This window comes from Oryzias melastigma, linkage group LG3 (genome assembly GCF_002922805.2).
Source record: "Oryzias melastigma strain HK-1 linkage group LG3, ASM292280v2, whole genome shotgun sequence".
NCBI lineage: Eukaryota > Metazoa > Chordata > Actinopteri > Beloniformes > Adrianichthyidae > Oryzias > Oryzias melastigma.
Genome location: NC_050514.1, coordinates 20,615,803 through 20,642,809, shown reverse-complemented (window position 1 = coordinate 20,642,809; position 27,007 = coordinate 20,615,803). Strand labels below are relative to the sequence as shown.

At 40.3% G+C, this 27,007-nt stretch overlaps 1 protein-coding gene across 2 annotated transcripts in view; it reads left to right on the top strand.

The window, feature by feature from the left end:
• Positions 1 to 26,102, top strand: part of elp4 (elongator acetyltransferase complex subunit 4) — a 55,699-nt gene extending 29,597 nt beyond the window's left edge. For both annotated transcript variants that reach the window (XM_036210643.1, XM_024296019.2), the window contains one exon: positions 25,463 to 26,102. In XM_036210643.1, the coding sequence (XP_036066536.1) occupies positions 25,463 to 25,576 (114 nt within the window). In that variant the 3' untranslated portion in view covers positions 25,577 to 26,102. The remainder of the gene's footprint in view (positions 1 to 25,462) is intronic.
• The last annotated feature ends 905 nt before the right edge of the window (positions 26,103 to 27,007 follow it).

Genomic DNA, 27,007 nt, shown 5'->3' with positions numbered 1-27,007 from the left:
CTTTGTCTTCAGCTTCGATTAGAGAAAAGGGAAGAAACTATAACATGCGAGCCACCAAACATCCATGGGAATTTTGTAGTACCAAAGGGAATGTGTGTTCACATAGTTCTCCTGTTTTCATAATGGAAGTGACTGGACTATAATAGACCCCTTGGTACTTATCTGCGTCTTTACTGTCTCTTACTCTATAATGTTATTGTTATTTAGTAAGTTTTTCGAAATGGTGTCCAAATTTTGCCTTAGGTTCTTAAACTGTTTGTCCAAGTCTATAATACTGAGAGTCCCCACTGTGTAAGGTGAGTAATCCCTGTTTATGCCTTAACCTCATAAAGTGTCAAACAAAAGTTTAGTAAGTTTGGTCTGTTTGCTTTACAAAAAACAAGACTCCCTAAATATATATCCATCATTTACCATTGCATCTAATTCTAAACTCTAATGACAGACTGCAATAGAGCTGTTGTTTGATGCATACAGTACATAATCGTGAACCTACACATTTTTTTGAAGGTTATAGATCCCTAATGATCCTAAAAATTTTTTTAAGAAAATGTTTATTTAAAAGTTTCTCCAAACTGTTTTTGTGTTTGTTTTGTGGCACAAAGTGATGGTGCATGCGAGGGTCAGATATTAGGCTGACTTGGTGTCTGTTCTGCAGCCGGTCCACAGAAAAAGTTAAAATTGCCATCCTAGGCACAAATGGCTCCATGGTCGGAGTGGTTCAAAGGTGGAATGTTGATCCGGAGCAGGAGCATCAAACTCTGGAAGGCTCGCTGCATGGGTCCTAAAAATAACTTTCCCACAGTCTCGCCACTCAGTGTCCTTGGGGGGGTGGAGGTTAGGAGGAGGAGTGTGCATGTGTATTATTTAGTATGTTTCCTCATTGTCTAGGTGTGGTGTGTTATTGTTTGAATGATAAATGAGGGAAAAAAAGTTTGCTGATCAATTGAGTTAAACTTTTTCCACTTGTCCTTTGAGTCTTTAATTGAGATGGTAAGAGAACTGTGTGTAAAGAAAAGGAAAAAATAGCCTCAACATGTGTTTTTTTTTCATTACGTGATCAAAGAAGATAAACAGCTTTGTGTAAGCTGTCAAAGTAGTTTTTAATGATAGACAGTTGCAGCCAATGCAATGAAAATGTTCACTTCAATCCCTTAAAATCTCACAAATTTATCATACCAAAAGACACACGCACCAGCAAATTTACAATAATGATTTTTTTTATTTTTTTTATTTTACTGGTACATACATTCCTGTCCAACCAGATTAAACCTGAAAAGATCTGTACATTCTGAGATATGATGATAAAATCAGAGGTGTGATATAGTTTAATCGTGCTTTTTTTCCCTCGTACACAGTTATGATTATCTTATCCCAACTTAATTCAATTGGTTCAATTTGATATACACTATATGTATGTGTATGTATTTGTGAATAATTCGGAGGAAGTTTAATATCAAGAACACATTTTGTTTTATTTTTTTTCTAATCAATTTATGAATCAGTATCTCAAATAATTTTGTTTTTTATCGTCTTTTTTCCCTATTTTTAATTGCTTACAATAAGCCAATCAATCAAAGTCTCAGTGACAAAACAACCTTTTTAGATTGTTTTTAGACATCATTCCTTGCCCAGTTGCTGCAACAAGGTATTAAGGTCTAATTAGCAATACAAATATCTACTTTTAGAGCCAAAACATACAGAAACAGCCATCTTATGTGATTATATCATATAAAAAATGATACATTCTATGTTTGGCTGCCACCCCAGAGTCTCGTGATCCTTCTCCCTTTCCTTTAGTTTCAAGCACACCATAAAGACACTTGATTCAGCTAATCATTGCTACTTAACCCCTGCCTCTGTAAACGCGGTTGTGTTTAAGGAGGATTTACCCACCAGTTTACATAGAGTTGTTTAAAGTTGCGTTGGCATTGAGGGAAGTTTATTGGCTGCTGAATGTTGTGTGATGCTCATGAATTTTATGAGGGCGAGTGTCCCTCAAAAGTTCACAGGTGGCTACTGAAAGGCCCAGCCAGATGACGAAGGACAGGAGACACGTAGAGCCTTGAATAGACTTAATTATATGCAGCAGATGAGCCAGAGGGCCACTGGAAGGACAAGGCTGCACTTTCAAAGGGAGGTGCAAGGTGATGGCGTTTTAGCGAAAAGTTTGCGACCCTGTCCGTGTATTGGGGTGAAAGCGTTAGTCACTGGCTTTTGTTTATGCAGCAAAAATGAGGCGGTTTTCTTTGTGCGTTTATCAGTGTGTGTCTCTACGCTGGCCAACACACACGCATGGTGAAGGTAGAGGTGGGGAGGGGTGCTGGATGACAGAATACTCCAGTGTGTGGCTTAACCAAACTTTCCTTTTGTCCCTAACAATGATGACTGATGATGAGTGACAGGAGTGTTAGGACTGGGATCTGGGGGAACAGAATGTGCCGAAGCAGAGCTCTCCCACACTTACACAAAAGGCAGCAGAAGGTTAAATTTGAAAAACGCTCCTCAACCTTGCACCTATATGACAACAGACTATACATCAGTTGACAAAACTCGAGTTTTTGTCGGTCTTAAACTAACATGCTGAAACTATTCAAGTCTAAGTTCAAGTTTGATTCACTTTTTTGTTCATGTAAAACAATAGTTTAGCCAAAAGGTTCCCTTCAAGTCCTCCCTCTAAGAGCATCCTACAAGGTTATTTTGCTCTCCAAAATCCATACATTGCGCTTATACAGCCAAACTCGGCACACAAGTCCCGGCTCGTGCCCCACACACATGCCCCACTGCTAGCGAGGGGATGACTCGCGTGCAGTTGTCTCCCAGGAGGCAGTTGCAGACGGCGGATTTAAGGCCCGAGGATGGCTGTAGATGGCGGTTAGTAAGGAAGCAGTGTGTTTCTTTTTTTCTCTTTTTCTTTTTTGCCTGCTATCCTCTTCTCCCTCCCCCTTTCTGAGTTCATGCGATGATCATAATGGGGGGTGACAGCTCACTTCTCCCTAGCGTGCCTACTGTCCTTGGAGCGTTACACCCCCCCGCCCCACTTCACCCCCACATAACCGTACCACCATACCCAAGTCCCAGAAGGCCACAAAGGTTACTCCATATGTTAGTCTGAAGATTCTTGCAAATCTTTTTTTTTTTCCTCAGACAACTCTTTTTTTTCTTTTTTTTTTCCTCTTGAGTCTCAAAGAATTTGCCTGAATCGAATCAGATTCCATGTTCTTCTCCTTAATCCCTTCACGGTAAACGTACAGCCTTTTGTGGAATTTCTTTCATTGTTTCTGTCTTTCATCCATTCATTGTAGTGTCCTCTTCCGCCTCCTGTTCTTCTGTGTGAGCAGCGACTCAGTGGTGTGAAAAGATCCAGGGCCCGGAGTTTCACATCTATTAAAGGCTTCGTGTTTGGAGAGGGAAGTGATCTGATAGCCTGATGCTGTACGCTCACTTACACAGACTGTTTGAATGGCGATGTCATGTATGCTTGCTTCATCGCCCACTGTGAGAGTGTGAATGTACTTGCACATGTGCGTCGCCCTGCTGGCATTTATCTCATATTTAAGTGATATACATGCATGATTTGTTATTTTATAAACAGTTTTTTTGTTGTAAATCCTGTTTTAGGTATTTTTTTTAAAGAAAAGCAATTGTCTTTTCTGCTGCTTTTCCTGGGAGAGTTTTATTCAAATTCATTACTTTTTAAAGTTAAAGTGTCACTCCGATCTTATTTGGATCAATTGTAAAAACCTTCCCAGTGGTCTATTAATTATGATTATGTCATTTGTTGATCTTTTTTTTTAAGTGTTGTTTTCTTCGACATAGTTTCTGCAAAGTGGCAGTAATTAATTGGAAATTTACCTCCAACTTGTGGATGGGGCTCTTGATTTGGAGTGAGCAAACCCGCACTTCCCATCATCTATCTGTTTGTCTGTTAGCCCCAATCTAACATTAGGACTGCAACCAAAATAGCAAGCAATATTGGAGCTATTCAGGCGTACAGTTTTGAGCCAGTTGCCAGCTCGGACAAGGAAACTTAAGGCTTGTTTCCTCTGAGCAGGCTGGTACTGTACTGTCCAGTATGGTTTGGTATTTTGAGTGCTTCCATTGTAAAATGGACCCATCAAACCATACCGACCAGTACCTCTTGGAGGGCCCTCATCAGTTGTAAGTCCATTGAAAAATTCAACATTTGTAAGTGCTTGGGGTTTTGCGGTTTCCTGAGAACTCTATTGGTCACAAGTCTATATTGTAAATACCTGCAAACAACAGCAAGGTCTGGTCTGCGATGGAACTGCAAACATTTCTTGTCATTCTTGGCGACGGTGTGATACAGGGTGAGCTAGCGACACGCTAGCGGTCTACACCACGCTAACAATGATAACAAACCGTTCAGTGGAAGCGAGGCTTAACTGAGTGGAAACACTCGCCGGAATTAACTGGACCATACTGTAGTACCCCTTACTGTACTGGATCACTCAGTGGAAACTAGGCTAAAGATGTGCATGGATCTAGTCATCTGCAAGTGGATGCATCAGAATGGAGCAGAGCAGTGAGCTCGTGGCTTGTAGGTCCTGCATGACAGCTACAAGCTTTTGTCTGCTTGTGTTTCACTTCAGTTTGAATTAAAACACACTAAAAAATGCAATTTTGAGCTTCATTTTCTTTATATATGTCCTCCATCATCATCAGTGTTAAAACACTAAAAGCACAATATTCTTTAGTGTCTTAATAAAATCTAAATGGGGCTGCATATCCCTGTGGCTTTAAAAACTGAGTTTCTTTTGTATTAACGGCTAGTCAATTATGCAGAAGAAGAAGTGGTCGTGAGGACAGTTTGCGTGCTGAGATGACTGTTTACAACATCAGCTGTAGCAGTGAAAGCCAGCCTGCACAGGATGTTTTTATAGCAGTAACTGTGCATACACGGTCCAGTCCTTTCCCACTGTTTCTCCCTTTCTGTCTCTCCTCTGCTGCCCCAGCTAAACACTATTCTTCCTTTTCTCACCTCATTTGCCTGCAGACACAAAGTCAGCCTGGCGATGAGCTGTTGTCTGTTTTGAGAAGTCGTTATGATAATGCACATAATTCAAGCTAATATGGACACCTAAAAGGGTGTGCTGCTTTTTGCACGTGCAGACAGAAAGTACATGTCAAAAAATAAAGTGTGTGGGAATTGATCTTTGGTGTCAGAACACCTGAGGTAAACAGCCGGCAGCACACTCCAGACTAGTCCCAGCCACACCTCACCAGGAATGTTTTGCTTTCAAATTCAACTCTTATTCTGGACATGCAACTTTTCCCCCCCTCTGTCACGCAAGTCTTCTTTTCTTTGTCTCACTGCAGTGTACAAGTGTTTTATCACTCCAGGCAGCGTATCAAAGAGTATGCACTGGCCTGGTGTAATCTGACTTGTCTTAATTACAGGCAGTACTCAGTAATGGGCTGCTTTCATAGATATCGGCCATTAGAGCAGTGTCTCTGGCAACGGAGTCTGATTGGCTATGAGGTAGCTGATAAAGAAGCCATGCCTCATTTCCTTCCAATTTTTGTTAACATAGCTCTGTATTGAAGTCAAGCATGAAGATGGCAAAGGACTGTTTTAAAATGCTTTATGTGCTCCTCTGTTCGGTTGTGCCTAATCTGGTCTTCCTGATTGCATTGTCAGCAATTAGTGCTACTGTACAAGTGATTGCTATGGATTCAAGTTTAAAAAAGCTGACCTTAACATTAAACGAGGCCTATTGTGGATTTGAAATTGACACTTGTAATAGTTTTTTTTTCCTGAATAGAAAAAAAAAACATTGCTCCTCCCAGGTCTAAATCTTGTCTTTATGGTTTTCCTTGTAAAACCTCAGCACCTTTTATTGGCTAATTTAATAAAATTTCCGCAAATGCAAAAATTGGGTTTTTGGTGTTTGCTCTTGTATCATTTTTCTGAGGATTTTGGATCCATATTGAGAAATTTAAACATAAATTGCATTTCTTATTATGTATTTATTATAATCGTTTTAAATCAGGAACAGAAAAAACATGTTATTTGAAAAAGACTGTATTTGTGACATAACAAATACACTGGGCAGGGTTGCTCCGCCCCTGCCCACAGCTCAGAGATTAAAATTCAAATTCAGCTTTATTTGTATAATAGTAAAACAAAAGTTTTAAGAAAAAAATAGCAATCATAATAGAAAATCAATTAAAAACGCAGCACTCTTGAAATAAGTTGCTAAGGAATCACTGCCGCACTACAGATACTATGGCCTAGAAAATGACAGTTTTTAAAATTGGATAAAAATTTCATAATTATAATTAAAAAACCACTGGGAATGCCTTTAGAATGGATCAAAAGATGATTGTAGTGGGACTTTAAGCCTTGATCAGTGTTGAGTTTGGCCTACTTTTTGAGTCTTTCAACAAGTTTACAAAAGCCACTGGCCTTCTGCTCATATGTTGGCCTTTAGGGTCAATGTGGGCTTTATAATTATGAACTGATCTAAATGGCTGCCTGAAAGAAACAGATCCATCCTCATCCATTTACATTACCTTTTCTGTCAGAGCAGCATGAGAGTTGTTTACATGAAAGATTTTAGTGATTCCAGACGGTTTCACCACCCATTTCAAACGCCATAAAACAAAGTCAAACCATTAAACATAATATACCCATTATTAGTATGGAAATTAGAAATGGAATATCATTGAGTGCTGAAAGCTTGTCACTTGAGTGACAGTTAAAGACACTCCTGGTTCAGTGCACTGTATTTAAGATATGTTTGATATTTTTCAAACTCCATATTTGGTGCATTATCCTCGGGTGGCAGCGCACACCTTGTTGGTATTTAAGTTTTCCGCAAATATGACTGGATTGTGGTGGTGGCTGCATTTAAGGGTACAGCTCCCTCGTAACAGGGAGGTGTCGTCTGCTGACAGATCACTGTCTGGATGAGAGAGCACAGCAGCATCCCACCTCATTACCGTAGCAACACACTAACCGGGGGACCGACACACTGCTCGCTGTGATTAAGATGTAAATTTCCTCTAATTGGAATGTAAATTCATACATTTATATGAAGACGTCAGCTGTCAGATTGCAATATTGTTCTTTTTTTCTCCCTCTCCCCTGCTCCCCATCAGGGACTAGGTGCCTGTAATCTGTATCATACTCCTGCAGCCCATTCTGGGATTTGCCGTTTGTTTAATGCCAGGCCCATTGTCCTGCATGCAGCCCGTCATTGTAATGCCTCCCATTCATGTTTCTGTGTTTTGTTGCAGTCTGATTTGCTCTCACTACCTGTGTTTGCCGTCAGGGCTTTGAGGACGGGGAGGAGACTTTGAGACGGGGCCGGGGTCACTGGGTGGCCACATTTTGTGTGTGCATCGATTACTTCTGCTGAATGTTCCTCAATGCAAATAAGTCCGGCACTTTGAGAGGAAGCACATGTATCTGAAGCAATTAATTTTACCCTTGAATGCCAGCTGTGGTGTTTGTGTGATGTGTTCCAAATTGAGCTTTCTCCCCAAAAAAGGTGTTAATTTAGGGATTTGGCAGATGAAGTAAGTCTTTTTGGCCATGTCTACTCCAGTATGAAACCGTGTTTATGTGTGCGATAACGCTGATAGAAAGGATTTGAAATTGCTTTCATTCATTCAACAGTTAAATAATGGTCTATTTAATTCATAATTTGAATGTTTAAGAAAAACACATTTCTGGGATTCTCGTCAAAAAGAATCCCATTTTCCTCATACATTTGATTTTTTTTCTTTTGCAATTTCTCAAACTACTTTATCTAAACACATTTTATTTAAAACCCTTTATGCTATTTCATGGTTATTTATGTGAGCCAAAACAAAATGGAAACGAGTCATTTGTGAGATGAGTTTTTATGAAGCTTGACTTAAATGTATGCTGACACTTAGAACTTCAGGCAGGATTCTAACCCTATTTTCCCACTGCAAGCTTCACCAAAACCTGTCTTAACAGGTCACGCACCTGAAGTGATCTGCCAGCATTCGAAAACAATAGAGGAATATCACACCTGACGTGATCATAATGACGCATGCAAAGTTTCATTTGCATGAAAAAGCTTCTGGTGAAGACCTTCCACTTCTGAAGTACTGAATATATTTCTATTTTTAATATATTTTTAAGCTGCTTTCACCAATTCCTACTTTCTATTAAATGGCTTTCCAATGAATGGGGTTTCTGAATGGGTTTTTTGGCATTTTTAGTCCGAAAGTGCAACTCAATGAAACATGGAAGAATCTGCCCATGAGGTCAAGAAAAATGAGTCGGATGTTGCAAAAGATTTTCCAGTTTAGTGACTTATCCTCCTTTTAGGAAAACATGAAAAAAAACAATTGAAAGTTCAATGGGGCCAGAATGAACATTCGTGTTATTCCTGAATGATATTTATGTATTTATTATCATATTTAAAATATTTGCAGAAATTATAGAGCAAATACGTTGCAGCTCTTTGCAATATATTAATGTAAGCTACAGTGTCCCGGCTCACCAGCACATTAAATAAATAGTTTGTAAAATGTCCACTTTATTGTTTTCACCCTCCCTTTTTATTTTTCTATTGGAGTCTCTGAAGAGTACACATTTTCTGTTTTATTTCTAAATGTTATTCTCTGTCATTTAGCTTTTTTAATTTTCAAAACTGTCTGTAAAATTGTACAGACAAGAACTCAAGTACATCATTCCGAGAATTGCTTTTTGGCCTCAAGGTACCACTTTCTTTTCTCCTGAGTACTCTTAGTGACACCTATAATCTGTTCAAATCGTGCTTTTATTCTCCTCTGCTCCAAACTTGACAAATGTATAAAATTGAGCTCCAACTGTATTTCTGAAAATGTTTTAAAATTGTGTACCACAGCTTTAAAAAGTTCACCAACTACACAGGCGTTTCGGTAAATACAGTTTACGCCAAAAAAAATGATTTTGTTTTAAACGGAAGGAGAAGCTGAAGTGTCTAATCCTGCCCACTGGACATGTTTTGATGGATGCAGACAACAGCAGTTAAGTGTCTTCTCGTTTGTACATCTCTGCGATTGCACAGATCGTGGAGCATCTGTGGGTGTGTGCTCGACAATCTTGCATAACTCTTACGCATTCCTCTCAGCCACAGGTAGTGTGAGAAATCTCACGGGTCGCTGCTGGGAAACACCGATGAAGGAAATTGTTTGAAAAATTCGAACAATTTTCTGTCCTTTTTATTTTTTTACAAAGCATAAACGGCAAGTTTTAAAACTAAAAGTGCAAATAACTGAGAGTCTTAATATATTTATTGTATGTCTGGTAGTGATTTTGGAATCCCAGCAGGCGCTCACAGGCCTTGACTGAGTGGTGTTGTGTGACAGAGCCTGGGATACTCACGCAGTCTGATTCCAGCGGAGAGGTGAGCTGTACACCAGGAATCCTGACTAGGCTGCCACAGCATGTCAGTGCTACTCCACCCACCTGTGGCACCGGTCGTGTGCAGCGTGCCCTCTCTCAATTAGCCTCCCATCAGAAAAGAATCCTAATAAACCTGCTTCCTTCACTTCCATTCCATCCATCAACTTCTCCTCATTAGATCAAATCAACAGAGCGTAAGGCTGACATGTTCTCTCCGTTGTTTCAGTTAACCAGGAATCTGCCTCTGGTCAGGTTAATTTATGGGTTATGTTGACGTTTTAGACGTGCTCTGACTTTCAGATGAATCGAAAACTGGTAAATTATTAAAATAATTTCATAAATTGATTTTTTTTTTTGCTTGACTTGCACATCTACTGATGCTTTTCGGATAAAAAAATTGCCTCTGTATGGTAAAACTTGAGGCGATTCTTTGCCCTAAATAATTTCTTCAGGCATTTTACCACACAGAGCCACATAACTAAGCAGGTTTGGCTCACCACAAACACAGCACAGAGATGCAAGAGGAGAGAGGGGGGAAAAACAGAACTGGGGCAGAGAAAGAGACAAACGGAGAAAGGGAGAGAGAGCTTCTTGTCCCCCAGGTATGACAGAGTCGCTCATGCAGAAAGATCCCACATGGAAGTAGGTGGGAGAGTGGGGTGAGGGTGGGGGTGGCATGAAAAATCTCTTGGCTTCCTCTCTTCATTTGTACCTCCCTTCCATGGAAACACATCTGTCCTCTTTTCTGTTTCACACACCTTTTACTTCATCCCTCACTCGTCTTCTCACTCCATGACAAAGATTTTTCACCTTTAACAGCACCGACTGTCTTTTTATATATATATATGTATATATTAAGTCAGAGCTTGAATTTGTCGTTGCGTTTCACACAGTTTGCCAAACTTCACGAGAGCTGAAACCTTTTTTGGTTTGAAGACCCACTCCAATAAAAATGGTGTTTTTAACCTATTCTTGTAGTATTTTTCTCATGGTGGATGACACATTTAAAGAAAATTAACCTTAAAATTGCCTTTGAGTATTTATTTGTTGAAATTGTTGTGAATCAGGAGCAGATGGAATAATGTCATTGGAAAAAGCTTAGTAGCTGTGGCATAGGGGCGGCCGTGGTGCAGTGGTAGGGCGGTCGACTCCTGATCAGAAGTGAGCGGGTTCGACTCCGCCTTGCCCGCCCATGTGTCGAAGTGTCCTTGGGCAAGACACTGAACCCCAAATTGCCTCTGGTGGGAGGTTGGCGCCAGTGTTCGGCAGCGGAGCCACCACCAGTGTGTGAATGTGCGTGTGAATGGGTGAATGGGTCTGTGACTGTGAAGCGCTTTGGGCCCTTGAAGGAGGGTAGAAAGCGCTATACAAGTATACGCCATTTACCATTTACCATAGGTGCTACAATCTGCATTCTACAAGCTCCCTGCTCCGCTCCATTCCGATGCATCCACTTGCAGACAAATAGATTCATAGGTGTCTTTGTTTTTCTCGTCCAAGCTGGCATCTGACTCAAAACCTTAGGGCTGATAGCTCCAATATTACTCACCATTTTGATTGCCCTGCTAATGTTAGCTAGGGTTTGTGAGAGGCTGTAAGCTAGCATGTAAATAAAGGGATGATGGGAAATGAAAGAAGGGTCACTCCACGCCAACAGTTCTGCCCACAACTTAAGCCTTGTTTCCACTGATCAAGGTGTAGACCGCTATCGTATCATTGTAGTGCGACGACTAGAAAAGCAACAACAATGGAGGTCATCCAGCAGCTCGCCTTTTTCTTGCTTTACTTTTAGCACATCGTGTGTAACAGAAATTCAATGTTGTTTGAAAGAAGATTGTGGGCAGCTAAGAAGAATACCGCTGTAAAGAGGAAAACGGAAACGCTAGCTTAGCTAGCGCTATATTGGTGCTTTCTAATGTCGTCATTACTTTCTACCAATCAAAGGGTGGCTACAGCGGCTCCGCCCCAAAAGCCCATTCCATTTTTCTATGGACATTCAACAGATGGGGACCATCAAGGGGTATGGTTCGGTACTCTTTTTGGGTCCATTTTACAATGGAAACGCTCAAAATATCAGATCTTATTGTACCGCTCAGTGGAAATGAGGCTTTAGAGGCAAATTTCTAATAAACTACTGCCGCTCTGTTGAAACTGTGTCCTAGAAGGACAGATTTTTTTTATGGCTAAAAATTGGATAACCATGATTCAAAGACCACTTAGAACGCTTTTACAATAGAACAAAAGATGATTGGGTGGGGCTCTTTTTTTTTTTTTTTTTTCTATTTTTAGGGCTTGAGTTTTTGTCACATTTCACAGCCCCTGCTATACTTTGCCAAACTGAACCCTTTTTGTATTAGGCTTCTCCCCAGTGGCCCGCCTTACATGCAAATATGTTTTGGCTGTACGGCGATCACCATTTTAGTCAGTGGTGGAGCCCATCTCATGGCTGCGCGCATTAAAACAATTAAACTTTGCCCCTCCCCCAGCACAACAATCATTTGCGGATGTGTTGGGTGAAATTTAGCAAGAAATTATCATTTTCTGAATCACTTCACTCTGCTTGCTCTCTGCTTGTTTCATTCTTTCTCTTTCTCCGTTTCTTCTTTGGGCTCTCTAAAAGACTCGTAGCCCCCCGCATGTTCCCCTTTTCACTTCTTTTCTCTGAACTTCTTCTCTTCGTCACAATCCAAAAGCACTTTTCTGTGCGTGCAAATGCTTTCTGAACAGCATCCTTTTTTCCTTTTCAGGCTGGATGTCATTGTTACTGCCTGTGGGCTGGGTGTATTTATTTAGGGGTAATTGGTGTGTGGATGAGTGAGGTAATGAGGTGCATCCACACTTGGCTGCTCTGCTCCCCGAGAACCCTGAGACAGACGCAACCTAGCTGGGCTCTGGCTTGAGCAGTACCACACTGCTGTCTCCTTGACACCAGCCAGAATCTTTCCTCCGTCGCCAGGTGGACGGTCACTGGTGGTGTAGTTTGGGCATTTCTTAGTGTACATGGAAAGAAAGAACAGAGACTTCTTGTTTGCTTTTGAAATGTTGGTATGTGCTAGTATATCGAGCCGAGTCGCTGTTCAATAGAGTTCAAGCAGGTCTTCTGGGTTCTCATAGTCCCCCGCTAGCTTTAAAACGCCCCCGATGTCCTGCAGAGTTATCTAATGATGTCACTTACACCTCCCTTATCTGTCCGCTTTGTACGGCAGAAACAGTCTGATGCTTCAGACTTTACATGCCATTTGCTGCCTCATACCCTGTGAAATTCAATTGCACAGCCCTTACTGTTGGCAGAGTGCAGGGATCTCCCTCCCTCAGTCTTTCCAAACAGGCTCTTTCCCTCTGTCTACAATCTAACCCCTCAAGTTACAAATGCAAGGATAAGCATGTAACACATTTCTCAGCCGTGCAGAACTCTAAAGTTGGTTCTATCAACTGTCCAGGCGGTTGGAGTTGTTCACTGTAAAGCAGAGATGTGTGTGGTTGCCCACAGGTGTTCAGCTTATAATATTATGCATAGATTGTTTTGTTGTTATCAGGGTAATTGGTGTGGACCTGCCAGCCTTTGATAGACACACAATTACTGTATGTGATGCCTAAGTGGACTCATTTTAGGGCAGGATTTTGAGTTGCTAATGGTGCATTATTCAGCTTTTGGTCTGTCCCCAAAAGTGCCGGGCCAAATCAAACATGCCGCTCCGGGGTAATTGAGGCCCACTCCGCACCCCCTGCAGTGAGCAAGGCAGAACTGTAATCCCCTGACAACTCTGACTTGGCCCCAATCTGGCAGGCCGCCCATTTCCCAGCAAAACGCCCAACTCAAAATTGGGAAGAATGAAGAATCTGATAGTCGCATTTGGACCGCTTTCCAATTTTATTATTCTTTTCAGACTAACAGTACTCTGTATCCATCTCACCACTTACTCTTCCTTTTTTCATGTGCTTCATCAAATATAATTGCACACTAATTACATAGTTCAAACTAATATTCTTACTCATTAGTCGCCTCAAGCTTTTGTGGTTTTGTGATCAAAGGTTTTTGACAAATAATCCAAACCACAGAAAAGCTCCTGCTTTAAAAAAAATGTGTCATGGCTTAAAAGCCTCCCAAAAGCCCTTCACAGAAAAGTTCCAGTTGGTAGAAAAGTTTTAGGAGCATTTCTTTAATGCCCATTTAGTTCAATGTACTAAATTGAAACAAACTTTTTTTTTTTTTAGAATGTTTTATCGCCTTCTTTATCTTTTCTAAAAAATATACAGCAAAACCTTCTGAGATTTCAGTGGTGCACATTTTTCCTTTCAAAATTAAGTTTGAAAGCAATTTTTTCTCATGTTTTTATTTATTTTGCTTGTTTTTTCCCCATTGGTTAAGCAAGCATGACTTTTAATTAGCTGGAGATGGTTTTATTTTTCCTGATATGATAAAAAATATTGGTGAAAGATATTCACTCGTTAAAAAGTGTTAAAATGTTGCTTTTTTGGAGGGAAAACTTGTCTATGATGGCTGGGTTTTACTGTTTTGCAGAGTTCTTTTTTTATTATTTTGTTTAGTTTTTATTTTTTCATGGATTCTAGACTTTTTCAGATGGAAACTTATTTAAATATGTGCCAGAAAAACATTAATTCTCCCTAAAGAAAAAAGAAAAATCAAGAATTAATGATCTCATTGTTTGTCAGCATTATTTTTTTAACAGCTAGACATCCTCTGCAGTGTCACCTTTAAAGGGACCGTTTGCGGGGAAGACTAGCATTGTCTGAGTTTCAGCGCTGCCGTGTGTCCTCCTCAGGCGTTGGATCACTGTTTTAATAGCTTTAGTAATGCTTCACAATTAGCACTCAGTCAGCACTCCAGGTTAGGTAATGGCTGGTGTGTTCAGGCTAAATTAGTCAAAAAAAGAAAAAAATTCCCCTATAATCCATGTTGCTTCGAGGACCTAGGGCTTTAACTGGAAATGGAAGGTGGTGAATTTTCTGACAGGGCCGCTGAGGTGATGCCTCATTCCCTCTGACATTGTGAACACCCTAAAGGTGGCTTTGCCAACAGTCTACCCAGGAAGCACCTCACCTAGATGTGGCTAAATTTACAAAACCACCTGCCCACAGGGAGAGTACTTGGGAAGGAGAATGTAGGGAAACACTGGGTGCAGGAAGAGGGGGAATCACAGAAAAAAACAGGTACATTTGTTTACAAAAAAATGATTTCAAATGTCTGTTCCTTTGGCATCTTTTTGGCTTTTATTGTAAAGGGTTAGAATGTACTGACTTAATTTCTCTTTGAAAGGCTGAACTCTTCTTTCATCACAAGTGCTCTGTTGTAGGGAATTTGTATCAGTGTTCCCAAATAAGTTGATTAGAAGATATTTTGGAAGAATTGTATCATACTTAGCATGGTTATTACAAGTAAAAATCAGTTTTTTTTCATTCTGTATTCAAGAAAACCATTGTTTTAAGTGAAAGTCGTGGGGTAATGAGTTTATGTATATAATTTTTCTTAGTCAAACATTTCTTTTTTTTTCCTTGACATAACTTTTAGTGGCTAACAGCATTTTAGTTTATTTTTATTTAAATTAGTTTTACTATATTTTTATTTTATATTTTAAATAATACAATATGTATACTTTTCATTTGCAAGTTTTTAATTTATTGCATTTCTAGTTTTAATATAAAATGCAATATTTCTCTTTTGATCTTATATCTTGACAAAAATGTTTAACATGAGCTATGCCATGGTCCGTACAAATACTCGATTCTGATTGGCTGCTGGGTGTGGATTAGAAATGGACACTGATAATTTACACTTAAAAAAGAGGTTCCAGTCACAGAGTCCAGAGGTTGTCATTCATATTCATTTAACTTATCATGACGAATTTGCATCAGACTGTTCAGGCTTCTGCGTTGTTCTTTAATTTCTGATAACGCATAATTTGTCAGGCATTATCCTTTACTTATTCTTAAGTTGCTTGAAAAATCTATCAAAAAATCTCCAATTCAGGATTCTGTATTTATGCTGATGATCCAGTTAATTAATGCCTACCGTCTTTAATCAGGCTGTTATTTAATTAATTAACCCTATTCATATTTTTTACTTATTTAAACATATGTTTCATATATATTACAGAACAGAAAATGTCAAATTTTGAATGTTTCCATGTCCAATAATTATTTATCATTTTTTTGTTTAAAATGTGCTTAAAGGAAAGTTTTTTTGAATTATTTAAAGAAAAGTAAAAAAATGAATAAATATATTTTTTTTTAAATACATTGCAAGTGATTCCTTATGAAGGTGAAAATGCAACGCAGGCCCTGCAATCTGATCTTATACATGGCGTTTTTATACATTATAAAATTGAAATATAACATTTTCTAACAAATTTGAGGTAGAATCTGTAATTACTGCAAATTTCTGCAACAAATTACAAACAGAAAAACAGAAAATAAAAAAGTGGAGTTTACAAAAACATTTTTTATACATTTATTGTAACTTTTTAATCATGGCTGATGATTTGCATGAAAAAATAGTCATTGTTGCATAATTCATGTAAACGTAAGGCTTTTCTTGTACTATATTAACTTACTTTACTGAATTAGTTACTTAGCTAGCTAACCATTAATGTCCAGATTTTTAAATTAAATTATTTATTTGTAGCTATCCTCCTCATTGGGTGTTTTTTGCAACAATCAAAAAGTGTTTTCTTTGAAAGTATTTAAATTGCCGTAAAGTATAAACAGTGTATTCAAAACATTTCTATAAATTGGCTGGAACTCTGCTTAACTTAAAATTCCCTCAGACAGTGAAATAGAATAGTTACAATTCTAGATGCTCCCCAGTGGCAGAGTTCAGGCCGTTTGCCTGTGGGCTGATGTGGAGTGAATGGCCTCAGCATCTATAGGCTGGTCTATGTGTGGCCCGGCTGGTCCAAGTCAGCAGTAATGACTGGCTTTGGCCAACATGCCTGTTAATGTGAATGAGGTTACTCTGGGCAACACCTTTTCAGCTGGGTCCTATGAAGTCCCCAGTATGGTGGTCTTTGTCCGCACAAGGGCCGTCCTCTCAGCTGAAAGGGCTTCTTTTTTGTGAGGACTATCAACTGGTGATGGATTATACCCACCCCCCTTTATTCATCCGGGCAGTCCGACAGACATGGATGCGCACAAGTATACATACGCTTGCTTAAACACACACCCACAAAGATATCAAACCATCACTTGTGCAGTTGTTACAATAGACTCTATTCTGTGTCCTAGCCTCAGATAGTCATTTCCTTCGCTTTTTTAGGTTTAGTATTCATATTATTCTGTCTCCTAATTCTTTTACTTTAATCTCAGGAAGTTTAGGATATGGTCTTGTCCAGGAAGTTGTATGTCATTGCAGAAAATGATGCACTGCTTCCAGTTTTGCCACTAAAAAACAAAAAATTGTGTTTTCTGTGGTTTTTTATCAATAGTTTTATTGCATGTACAAGAAAAACAAATGGATTAAAAATTGAGTAATTCATGGGAAAACCTCCTCGTTAAAACTTTTTATTTTATTGTGATTGATATTCTGTAATCTTTTCTTCCATTCCTTATTTATTTATTTGTTGGGTAAAGAGACTTCCTCTGTGAGAGTCATTCCACCCTCCCACCCCTCCTGAGCTGTCAGCCACTTACCCAGCCCGACACAGTAACCTCCAGACGACCTTTCGCTTTGCCAAATGTTATGCCTGTAAACTGCGTGAACTCTATCACAGGACAAATGATGGGTGAAAAATGGGACTTTCTGCTGGAGCTATGACTTTGTTTGGGAAACCTTAGATGCACAACCTGACATTGTGTGCTTGTGTTGTAAATACTTGTGTGACACATGCATAGGAGAGTGGCAGCGAGTGTCTTTTCTGTCTGTGTTTTTTTTTTCTTTTTTTTTTCCAAGGGTGTGTACACTTGAGTTCAACATAGAAAAGGGCTTGAATAATTCAGTGCTTGCAAAATATTCTCAGAAACACTTTTTTTTTCTTCAGTTGTAGTTTGGGTGACTGAGACAGTGATGGAAATGCTTAGAGGGGAAAGGGAAGAATTAACTTTTGAGGTAATAGCTTGAGATTGTGGGAAAATTGACACTTTAAACTACATCATACCTTAACTTGATGCCATTTTGGGGGATTTTTTGCAGATTAAATAACATGTTTTAGTTAAAGTCTTACTCCAATCATCTTTTGATCTAATTTTTACAAAATCCCAGAGGTCTTTTAAATATAATTATGCCATTTTTAGCCACATTTTTAAAAACTTGTCATTTTCAAGGTCATTCTTTCTGCAAAGAAGCAGGAGTTTATCACCTCTGAGTTCTGGGTGGGTCTGTTGACCTGGAAGTAAAGCTGCGCTCATTTCCCATCATCCCTTTGTTTACCCTCTTTCCCGCTTACAGCCACTCACAACTCCGAGCTAACATTAGCGGTCCAACAAAAAATGGCGACCAATATTAGAGCAATCCAGCCGTACAGTTTGGAGCCAGATGCCAGATCAGACAAGAAAAACTAAGACGTACATGGATCTATTTTTTTTGCAAGTGGATACATCAGAATGGAGCGCAGTAGGAAGTTTGTGGCTTGCTAATTGTAGTTTGTACATAAAACTACAAGCTTGTTCCAACTGCATATTTTTCATCTGCTCCTGATTCACATGAATAAATTCAAATGAAGAAATACTCAGAGACACAAATCTTAATTTTCTTTATATTTATGTAATCCATCAAGATGAAAAATGCTACAAGAACATGTTATAAAAAAACAACACAATTTTCAATGGAGTGGGTTTTCGATGCAATCTTTGTAATGTCTATTAGATGAAACATTTAAATCAAAATACTTTTCTATGTCTTTGGTCCTAAAGCACTATTCATTTTTATCTGCTTAACAATTAAAATTGAAAGATAATGGATTATTTTATATCCTGCTCCTTGTTTTACAGTGGAGTTGTTGAGTGATTTAGCAGTTTCAGATACTTTCCCAAATACAACTGTACTGTAAACCTTCGTATTTTAGGACTAGTGTAGTGCCCAAAAACCCAGCTATACTGTCAAAGTTCCCAGCAATTTATTTTTTAAGCACAAAGCTACTTTTTGAAAATATTACTAGCATTGTCATAACTGTCAAAACTTATTTTTTTGGCCTAAAACATTGGAAAAAACTAGCAGCTTTGCCTCTGGACGCCCCTCAGAGTTTATAAAGCCTTACCCCTCAAACTTTCATACTCGTGTTGATTACTGCAGCCTGCCATCTCCGCAACACAGATAGACCTGCTCCTATCTGAATGAGAGTCATACTTTAAGGGGTAAAATGTATTTGAGGGGTGGAGGGCATAAGAGGTCCCCCAGACATGCTGTCATAACCCGTGCAGCTTTGCTTTCTGCTATGAGCCTATCTGTAGTGAAAGCAACACTTAAATATGTTTGTACTCTACGCCCTCTACCCCTCTCACTTTCTCCCCAGGCGCCATGTCCCTCCAGGGGCAACCCAGCACTCCCTGGCTGTGCCCACGTCCATAACACCAACAACCCCCCCCTAAAACCTCTTCTTGTTATAAGGGTCAACATGCCCTCACCCTACAACGCCCACAGTCCACACCAACACTGCCCTCCAAAGAGAAACAAAACTGAACAGAAAAGAGACAAAATGGCCCCACACTGCTTCCCCTGTCAAAGCTCATGACAGGCCCAAGCAGAGAACCCCAGAGGAGGGTCTGGTTGAAGATGACGATGATGGCGGAGATGGCAAGTCAAGTTGTTGTGTTACAGTGCAGTTACACTTTTGGCCTTTGTTTGTCCGTTTGCCATCGGTGAGCACCGCAGAGCGCGATGGTTCCCATGCATGTCATGCATGCTAATATGACAGATAACCCCAAATGCTGCTTTTTTGCCAGTCTGGGGAGCAGGAGGGGTAAGTCAGGAGCAAGCTGTTCAGGGAAACAGAAATACACATTCCATGAGGTATTAAAAAATTGTCTGCTAATCAATTTCCTGTTTGGACATGCCTATTTCTGATGAAATTCAAACACTTATTAGTCCCCCCTCCCCATTTCTTTCTGTGTTTGGGAATATAATTACACTCAAAATGCTTACTCATCCTTCTGCCTGCCTGCTGCCTACTCTGTCAGATTCATTAGGCCATGAAGTGGAAGAGATGAGGAGCCTGTGTCTGTATCTATCCGTCAGCGTGCCTGACTGTCTATATGGCTGCTTCTCAGATTATACTGGATCAGGCACCAGGTGACACAGTGACCAGGTGACCATCAGAGCAATTTGAGAAGAGTTTACATTTATTTTAAACCAAGTATTTTTATTTAAAATAATTCCTGCAATGAAGCATCATATGTAAACGGGTCAAAATGGAGTTAGAATCTTTAAATCTTTGTTAAAAATGTGTCCTAATTTCTACCTAACTGCAAAGAGTACAACAAAAATAATACATTTAGACAATCGTTTTTTGAGTTTACTACAATGCAAGTTGTTGTTGAGGTTCAGCCAAGGGTCCAGTTTCAGTCTTTGTTATCACAAATATGAGCAAGGCAGAGCTTCTTGTCAGCTTTTGTTGAGAGCTGTAGGGCTAGAATTACCAAAACTAAGTGATGGGATTTCTGTTAAATGTTTCTGCATTTGTTTTCAGGCCAGGCAGAGGAAGTGTTTTCTAAAACTACCAACGTAAACCTGATTTGACTTCAAACTGAAAAAAATAAAACCACCATCAACTCGTTATGTGACTTTTTGGCAAAGTAAAACTAATTCTAGTTCCCTTTAGGTTTAGCAAAGGATTTCCCACACAATGGCGTGTAACTTTAGAGGTGTGAGGGATTAGAGTACTGGGAAGGTGATTTAGCTTGGTTTAGATACTTAACACACGGGGAAGTCTGGCAAATAACTATTCGTTTCAGCCACAAAGCATTATGCTGCCGTTTTGACCTTTTTATGCTTGTAGAAAAAGGGTTGGGAACTGAAGACACTGACCTGGCGTCACAGTCATGCTCAGTAGTTTGCACTGCAGCTGTGCCATTTGGGGAATTTTGACTGGCAAATGACCTATTATTGTTTTGGAGGAACAAGAGGTCAGTCACAGTGTTCTTTAGTTTGCTAAAAATACAAAATAGTTACTCCTTTTGAATAATATTTTAATGAAAATATAGAAAAACTATGATTGGGATCAGATCTTAAATCCACTCGGATCGTCTTTGGAGCTTTTTAAAACCAGTGCTAGTAGTTTTTTAAATACAATTGTGCAATTTTTAGTCAACATATATATATAAAGAAAATTAAACTGTGTAATATTCTATGACAGTCTACTGTCACTCTGTCTTTTGCAGAGTGAGTAATTCATTAGGAGTTCAGCTCTGAGTTGTGGGGAGGACCTTAGGTCCAGAGCAACTCCACTCTCCTTCATCTCCTTATTGGAGCAGGGAACTTGTGACCCATCTTGCATACTTCTACATCATAAAAAAAAGCTATTTTTCAAACTGGATTATTATGGGTCTGCTCATGATTCACAATAAGGAAATACTGAACTTTTCGTAATATCCAGTTATAAAGGCGCATCAACAATGAATAGTCCTTTTTTTTTTTTTATAAACTTTGGTTTTGTATAAGGTGCACAAAACTATAAAGTTCACTAAGCAAGACAGAAGAGTCTGAGATAAGTCTGTCAGTGAGACTTTATTTAGTACTTTCACAGTTGCTATGTCCGAATTCCTTCTCTTCTCACTACTTAGTGCATCGCCATTTTTTAGTGCTGTCAGAATCTACAATTCCAAAATTGAGTGCTCTAGAAATTTCCCAGAAGTCTAGCGTGCATCGATGCTCACTACATTAGCAAACGTACAATGCATGGCGGTCGAACAACTTTTGTGAAAAAAAAATGTGTTTAACTGTAATTTTTTAATAAACCATCCACTTTTTTATCATCAGAACACAGTGTAGTCACAAATACATGATAGATTGATTCGATTTTCAATTGGTGAAATCCAGGACATCATATCCATTGTGTAGAAAAATAAAGGTAAAGTAGTGTGAATGGTGTCCGAATTGCTTTTAAAATCCAGGGCACTAGATAGTCCTGCACTATATAGTTTTTTAGGAGTTAGGGATTAGGGGACATAGCCATTAACTCTAGAACTTGTTTGTAACATGCTACACGTTAGCCACGTTAAACACTGGCTAGATTAGCATGCAACCTTGTTAGCAATACATAAAAACACAGACTGTTTAGCATCTTTACTTTAAAACGCTAACTCCTTACCTTGTTAGCCATTGAGAGTATTAGAGTAATCAAAACTCTCGACCTTGTTTAAAGTACGTAACAAGAGGCTGTAAAGATAACTTTACCATAGTATGCTAACTCTTTACCTTGTAAGTAATGTAAAAAAAACAAAGTCTGACGCGCTACACGTTAGGCACTGAAGAAACTTTAGCTGCGTTAGAGTATTCACAATTCCCATAACCTTGTTTGCAACATGTGAAAACACAGACTGTAAAGCAAACTTTACTTGAATATGCTAACTCATTACCTAGTTAGTAACATAAAAAAAAAAAAAAATCTGACACACTAAACGTTAGCCGCTGTTAGCATGTTCACAATGGCACCCAACCAAAGAGTACCATGCACCTCTCAAAGTTGCTTCAACATCAGTAAGCATAATTTATCAAGAACAGCCAGAATTTATCCATATATAAGACCCTCTGGATTATAAGACGCAATATTGGTTTTTATGAAAAAAATTAAGGCGTTTTCGTGCAGAAAATACAGTACTCCGAAACAATTAGTTTTCTTCATATATGTCCTCCATTATCTGGCAAATGCCACAAGAACATGTTAAAAAGACCAAAAACACAGTTTTCACTAGAATGGATGTTTAAGGCATGCACATCAGAGAAGTAATATTTTAGTGTACCTAATTCAAACCAGAGGAACGTCCATGAACCAGCTCACTTACACTGAAGAAAGACTGCCGACCATAAAACAGCTTTAGGTTGGTGTTGGAGGTAAATTTCGTGTCACTTCTAGAAATGTTCTTTGCGTTCAGCTAATCTGATCTAAACAGCCAGACCGAGTGTCATGTGTTCCAACTAGGTGATGAGTGTCCCATTATGCTAAGCTCCACACAGACATGTGCATTTTTAAGAATGGGAAAAACTCCATTGAAGAAATGACTCTTTAAATTAGCAACTAATACTTAGGTCATTGCCACCAAAGGAATGCTTTTGATGATGAAGTTTTAGAAATCTGTCTTGTAGGTGCAAGGTAAATGAAGAAAAAAGTGACATATACACTGTATATTTTGATACATTATTCACCCGTTCAGGATCTGCTGCTCTTTATTTTTAGTTAGCTGAAGGGAATCACCATTGTTGGGTCATATTAGTAACCCTCTTAGGCAAAGCTGGTCTGTGGGCCAGCCCTAAGGGCTCATTTGAAGTGCTTAGCGCTCGTTTGGAGCTTTGTCACCCCTCACCCTTTTGCCAGCGTGGCCCCAGCCCCTCTGGCTGTGGAGCAGAGCTGAACCACGGACCTTTACCCCAGTCTGCCACCAGGGAGGGAACACTGACATCACAGCTCTATCACACAAACGCCCGCACACACATTAATCGCACTAACATTGTGGCACATATCCATTTTCACATCCAACACCACCACCGGCGCACCCCAGCCAATGGTCTATTTTACCGCCGTCCACTCCCATCCAACACCCACCATCTCCCCTCCACCCCGTCTTATTTTTTTTTCCCCTCTTTCTCCGCCCTCATGAAGGTTGCCGGGCAGCATAGAAAGACTTCACACTCATACACCCCACCATGCCTGTGAGGGTTTTCCGGATGTCCTTGTTTACATCATGGAGGGAGCAGGTCACGGGGAAGCCGCCTGAGAGCCTCGCTGGCCGTATCTGTCCGAGTCCTGTGCTCATCCCATTCTTTACCATCAGTGCGAAAGGTCATTTTGGCTCTCCAAATAAAAAAAGGAACCCTTACATTTCCAATATGCTTTTAATTTAAGCTACAAAACGATGTCAACCTTTTTTAAAGTATTTTGAGTGCTGGACTCTGGTTAAAGACAAGTTTTGGTAGTTATCGTTTCCTCAGATTAGCGCTCAGTGATGTGTGCGATTGGATGTTGGGCGAGCTTGTCTTTTCCCTTAGTGTGTCAAAGCGGTCGATTGGTTTAGTCTCCTCCTCCCTCCAACTTTGATGTTACCATTGATTGTTCTCATCTGCCCCTGAACTCAAAGGTTAGAGGAGTTGAGCTGCACTTCTGGATTGCTTTGACCTTCGCTCTGCACATGCTCAGTGCGCCCAAATAGCAACGAGCCAAACAGACACACGGTAGCGAGGCCCGTGGGTGAATGACAGCCAGACAACGGTGTGATATCTTTTTTTTTTTTTTTTTACTCACCCAGCAAGCATGATGTATATGTGATTGATTTTCCTCCTACCCCCCTCTCTACTGTGTTTCCGCTGCAGTGCACTAAGCAGGACTGAGTCCAGGCTTGATCAATGCATTGTTTTACTTTTTCAATCACACTTGACTGAGCTGAAGACACGAAAGGTTATGCAGGTGAGGTTTGGCAGGGATGGAGGCAGAGCAGAGCTCCTCAAGGCCAATATGTGAGTTTGTGCTGGCGAAAGAGGGGAGTTGGATAGAATTGGCCTCGTTTTTCACAAACAATCTCTTCCTTTGGTGTTTGTATTTTTATTGCATTTTCTTTGCATTTAGCATAAAGCAACAATGAGAGCACGCATTGATTTAAATTCTACTGATTTGTGATGTTTGTGTAGCTTTTCTTTGTTTTTTCCCGCCTCTGGGAACCCTTCCACTTGTCTTTTATGCACCCGTTCCCTTATTATCTTGTGTTGAATTACAGAAGCTTCTGATGTGTCCCACCTGCCTCAGATAATGTTCAGAGCAGTACAAAGAGGCCTCCTCTTCTTTCTTCTGCTTACCTCACAAGCACATCTCTGAAATGCTCACAGAGCCATTAGGTTTAGCAGCAAGAGACTACGTCACACCTGAACTGTCGTGGTTCGTGGCTGGAGTTCAGACCTTCAGGTGAATCAAAATTAGAAAACTTTTAAAATTAACAATAGGTGGAAGTGGTCTTCCCTTGAGGGGGCGACACCTCTACGTAGTCCTTAACTATCTTTTAGTAATGACGCTTTAAAAGCCTGTATTCCAAACACCCGGTGATTTAGCAGAAGATAAGTATCTGTGGGAGTGGAGGTGCTATCCTAAAGCTGGATGACTGGAGGGGATGAGGATGTGGCAGGCAGGCAGGCAGGCGGGGAAGGTTTAGAAGGGCTGGGATGGGGTGGGAGCGCTGGCTTTGACCAGCGGGTTTCAGATGTCACGGCAGATTCTTTCAGGGGCAAATTACAGGGTTTAAACTCTCTTGTCTCCAGAACAGCTCTACTCTGATTAAACTTCCTCGATAGACACTCGAGCAGCGTGCTACTCAACACCACTGTCGGGGGCTCACTTGACTCGGGAGATACTTCACCTCCTCTCACGCTCTGAAGAGCTCTTCAGGACTTTGTGGCCTTTTCTTGTTGATTCTGCCGAGAGGAGGGCAGTGTAGCTCATCAAAAGCGGTTAGCATGTTTGCTTGTGTGCGTGTTGGGAGGTGTTTATGAGGGGGGCCCTCATTAACCACTTTTTGGAGGCTGCTTTACAGATCAGCTTTGGTGCAAAACACTTGAAAGACTTAATTGTAAAGACTGTGATCGTCTGTTTGTGCAGTCAAGACTGACTTAAACATGAACACACACTCCCGCCTTCTCCCTTTTACTGTGGGATTTGTCCTTTGCTACATATACTGTACGGTATTTTCTCTCAGCGGTGCAACAAGCTGTCTGAAGCAACAGGCTGGCAGCTTTTCTCCATGCTGCCTGTGTTAAAGGGAGTGCTGAAGCATCTAATGCAATTTCAGCCCAACATGCTTCTCTGTGAATAAACATCACTGAAGTGTATTATCCACTGTATTGCTGATCCTCCGTCATGATTTCTGCTGGGCTCCATTCCCTCACATTAACTCTTTCCTCCTTACTGCCTCCTCTGATTTCTGCAGCGACTGCATTTGCCTCCGGACCTCTCCGAGACGGTGAGCCGCGTGGGCAAGGGGGAGCCGGCCGCCGCGGCCTGCGCTTCCGCCACTTCCAGCGCCAAACACCTGGACTTTTAGAGGGACCTGCGCAGTCGCTACGGGCAACCAACACCTGGAACGCTGCAGTCGATGTCCTCTTTGCCGCAGCGAACAGGTTGCTCCCTCACCCACGCAGTGTCAACTGCAATCACCCGACCAGCCATTACCACCTGCCAAATGACCCAGCCAGGGGTGAAGATCTAAACACTTCAACTCTTAACAGACATGCTTACTCACACATTTCAGCTCCTATTTTGACTGAGAATGCTCATATTCTGAGTTGTCGGAACTGCTAACAGAGGCTGGTACTCAAGCCACTTCATCTTAAGCCTGGCAATAATTTAAGATTTGATCATTTAGTTGTTTTTTTTTTTGTTTTTTTTGCCTCTAGCAAGTTTGCTTACAAATGTCAGCTTGGAACACGTTCAATAATTTAACAAACTCTACCCAACAAGAGGCTGCATTTTCCCTGCTCCACCGCTTACAGTTGTGTGTGAATACCATGTATTCTTTAGGACAATGGAAGTGGCTCTTTTAAAATGAAATAAAAGCAAATAAACAAACAGACTATCTTTACTCCGTCTTTACATAACTCCATGACAGCATCGACTCTGAGGAGAAACCGGACACTCTGAAACCATTATCATGTCAGTGGAGGGCTGATTCCTGCTCTGGCTGACTGGTTTCAGGTGTGAATGCCTGCATGTGACCCTGACTGTGTGCCTGTGAGTGGCATGAACCTCCAGTAAGCGCAGAGGAGCAGCAGTTTGGGCACAGGCTAGGAGAGCTGTATTTGGGTGCTGGCTTCACACCTCATCAGGCATGTTTGCTAGATGAGCTGCTTTGCAATGACAAGCCCAAAAGAACAAATTAGGTCATACCATGACAGGGAAAAAAAACAACAACAACAGGAAAATGCCTCTTTTTTTGTTTCTCATGGTTTGCCAATGGTGTCACTTTGAATATCATTACTTTCAAATGCTGGCAGTATTGGTAAACATCTGCAGCATGTGTGGAGGTAGTGTTGTGTTTCTTTCTTTGGCCAAATTCACAGGTGAATTTAAAATATTGTCCACCTTGTTGTTGAAATATATGCCAGTAAAAAAATGTACTTACTTTAGCATAAGGTTAATCACTTTTTTAAGTCCCATTCCGATCATCTTTTGTGAAATTGTTCCCAAAGATCTTTTAATTATGATTAGGCAGTTTTAGCCAAAATAAAGAACCCATGTTGTTTTCTAGGACATAGTAACTGCAGAGTAACAGGATAGTAAGCCCGCCCCCACTTCCCATCATCCATTTGTTTACAGGCTCTCCTGCTGGCGTACAGCCTCGGACAACCCTAAGCTGACATTAGTTATGGAACAAAAATGGTGAGCAATATTGGAGCTCTCCAGCCGTACAGTTTTGAGCAAGACACCTGCTCAGAGAAGGAAAATGAAGACGTTCATGGATCTATTTGTCTGCAAG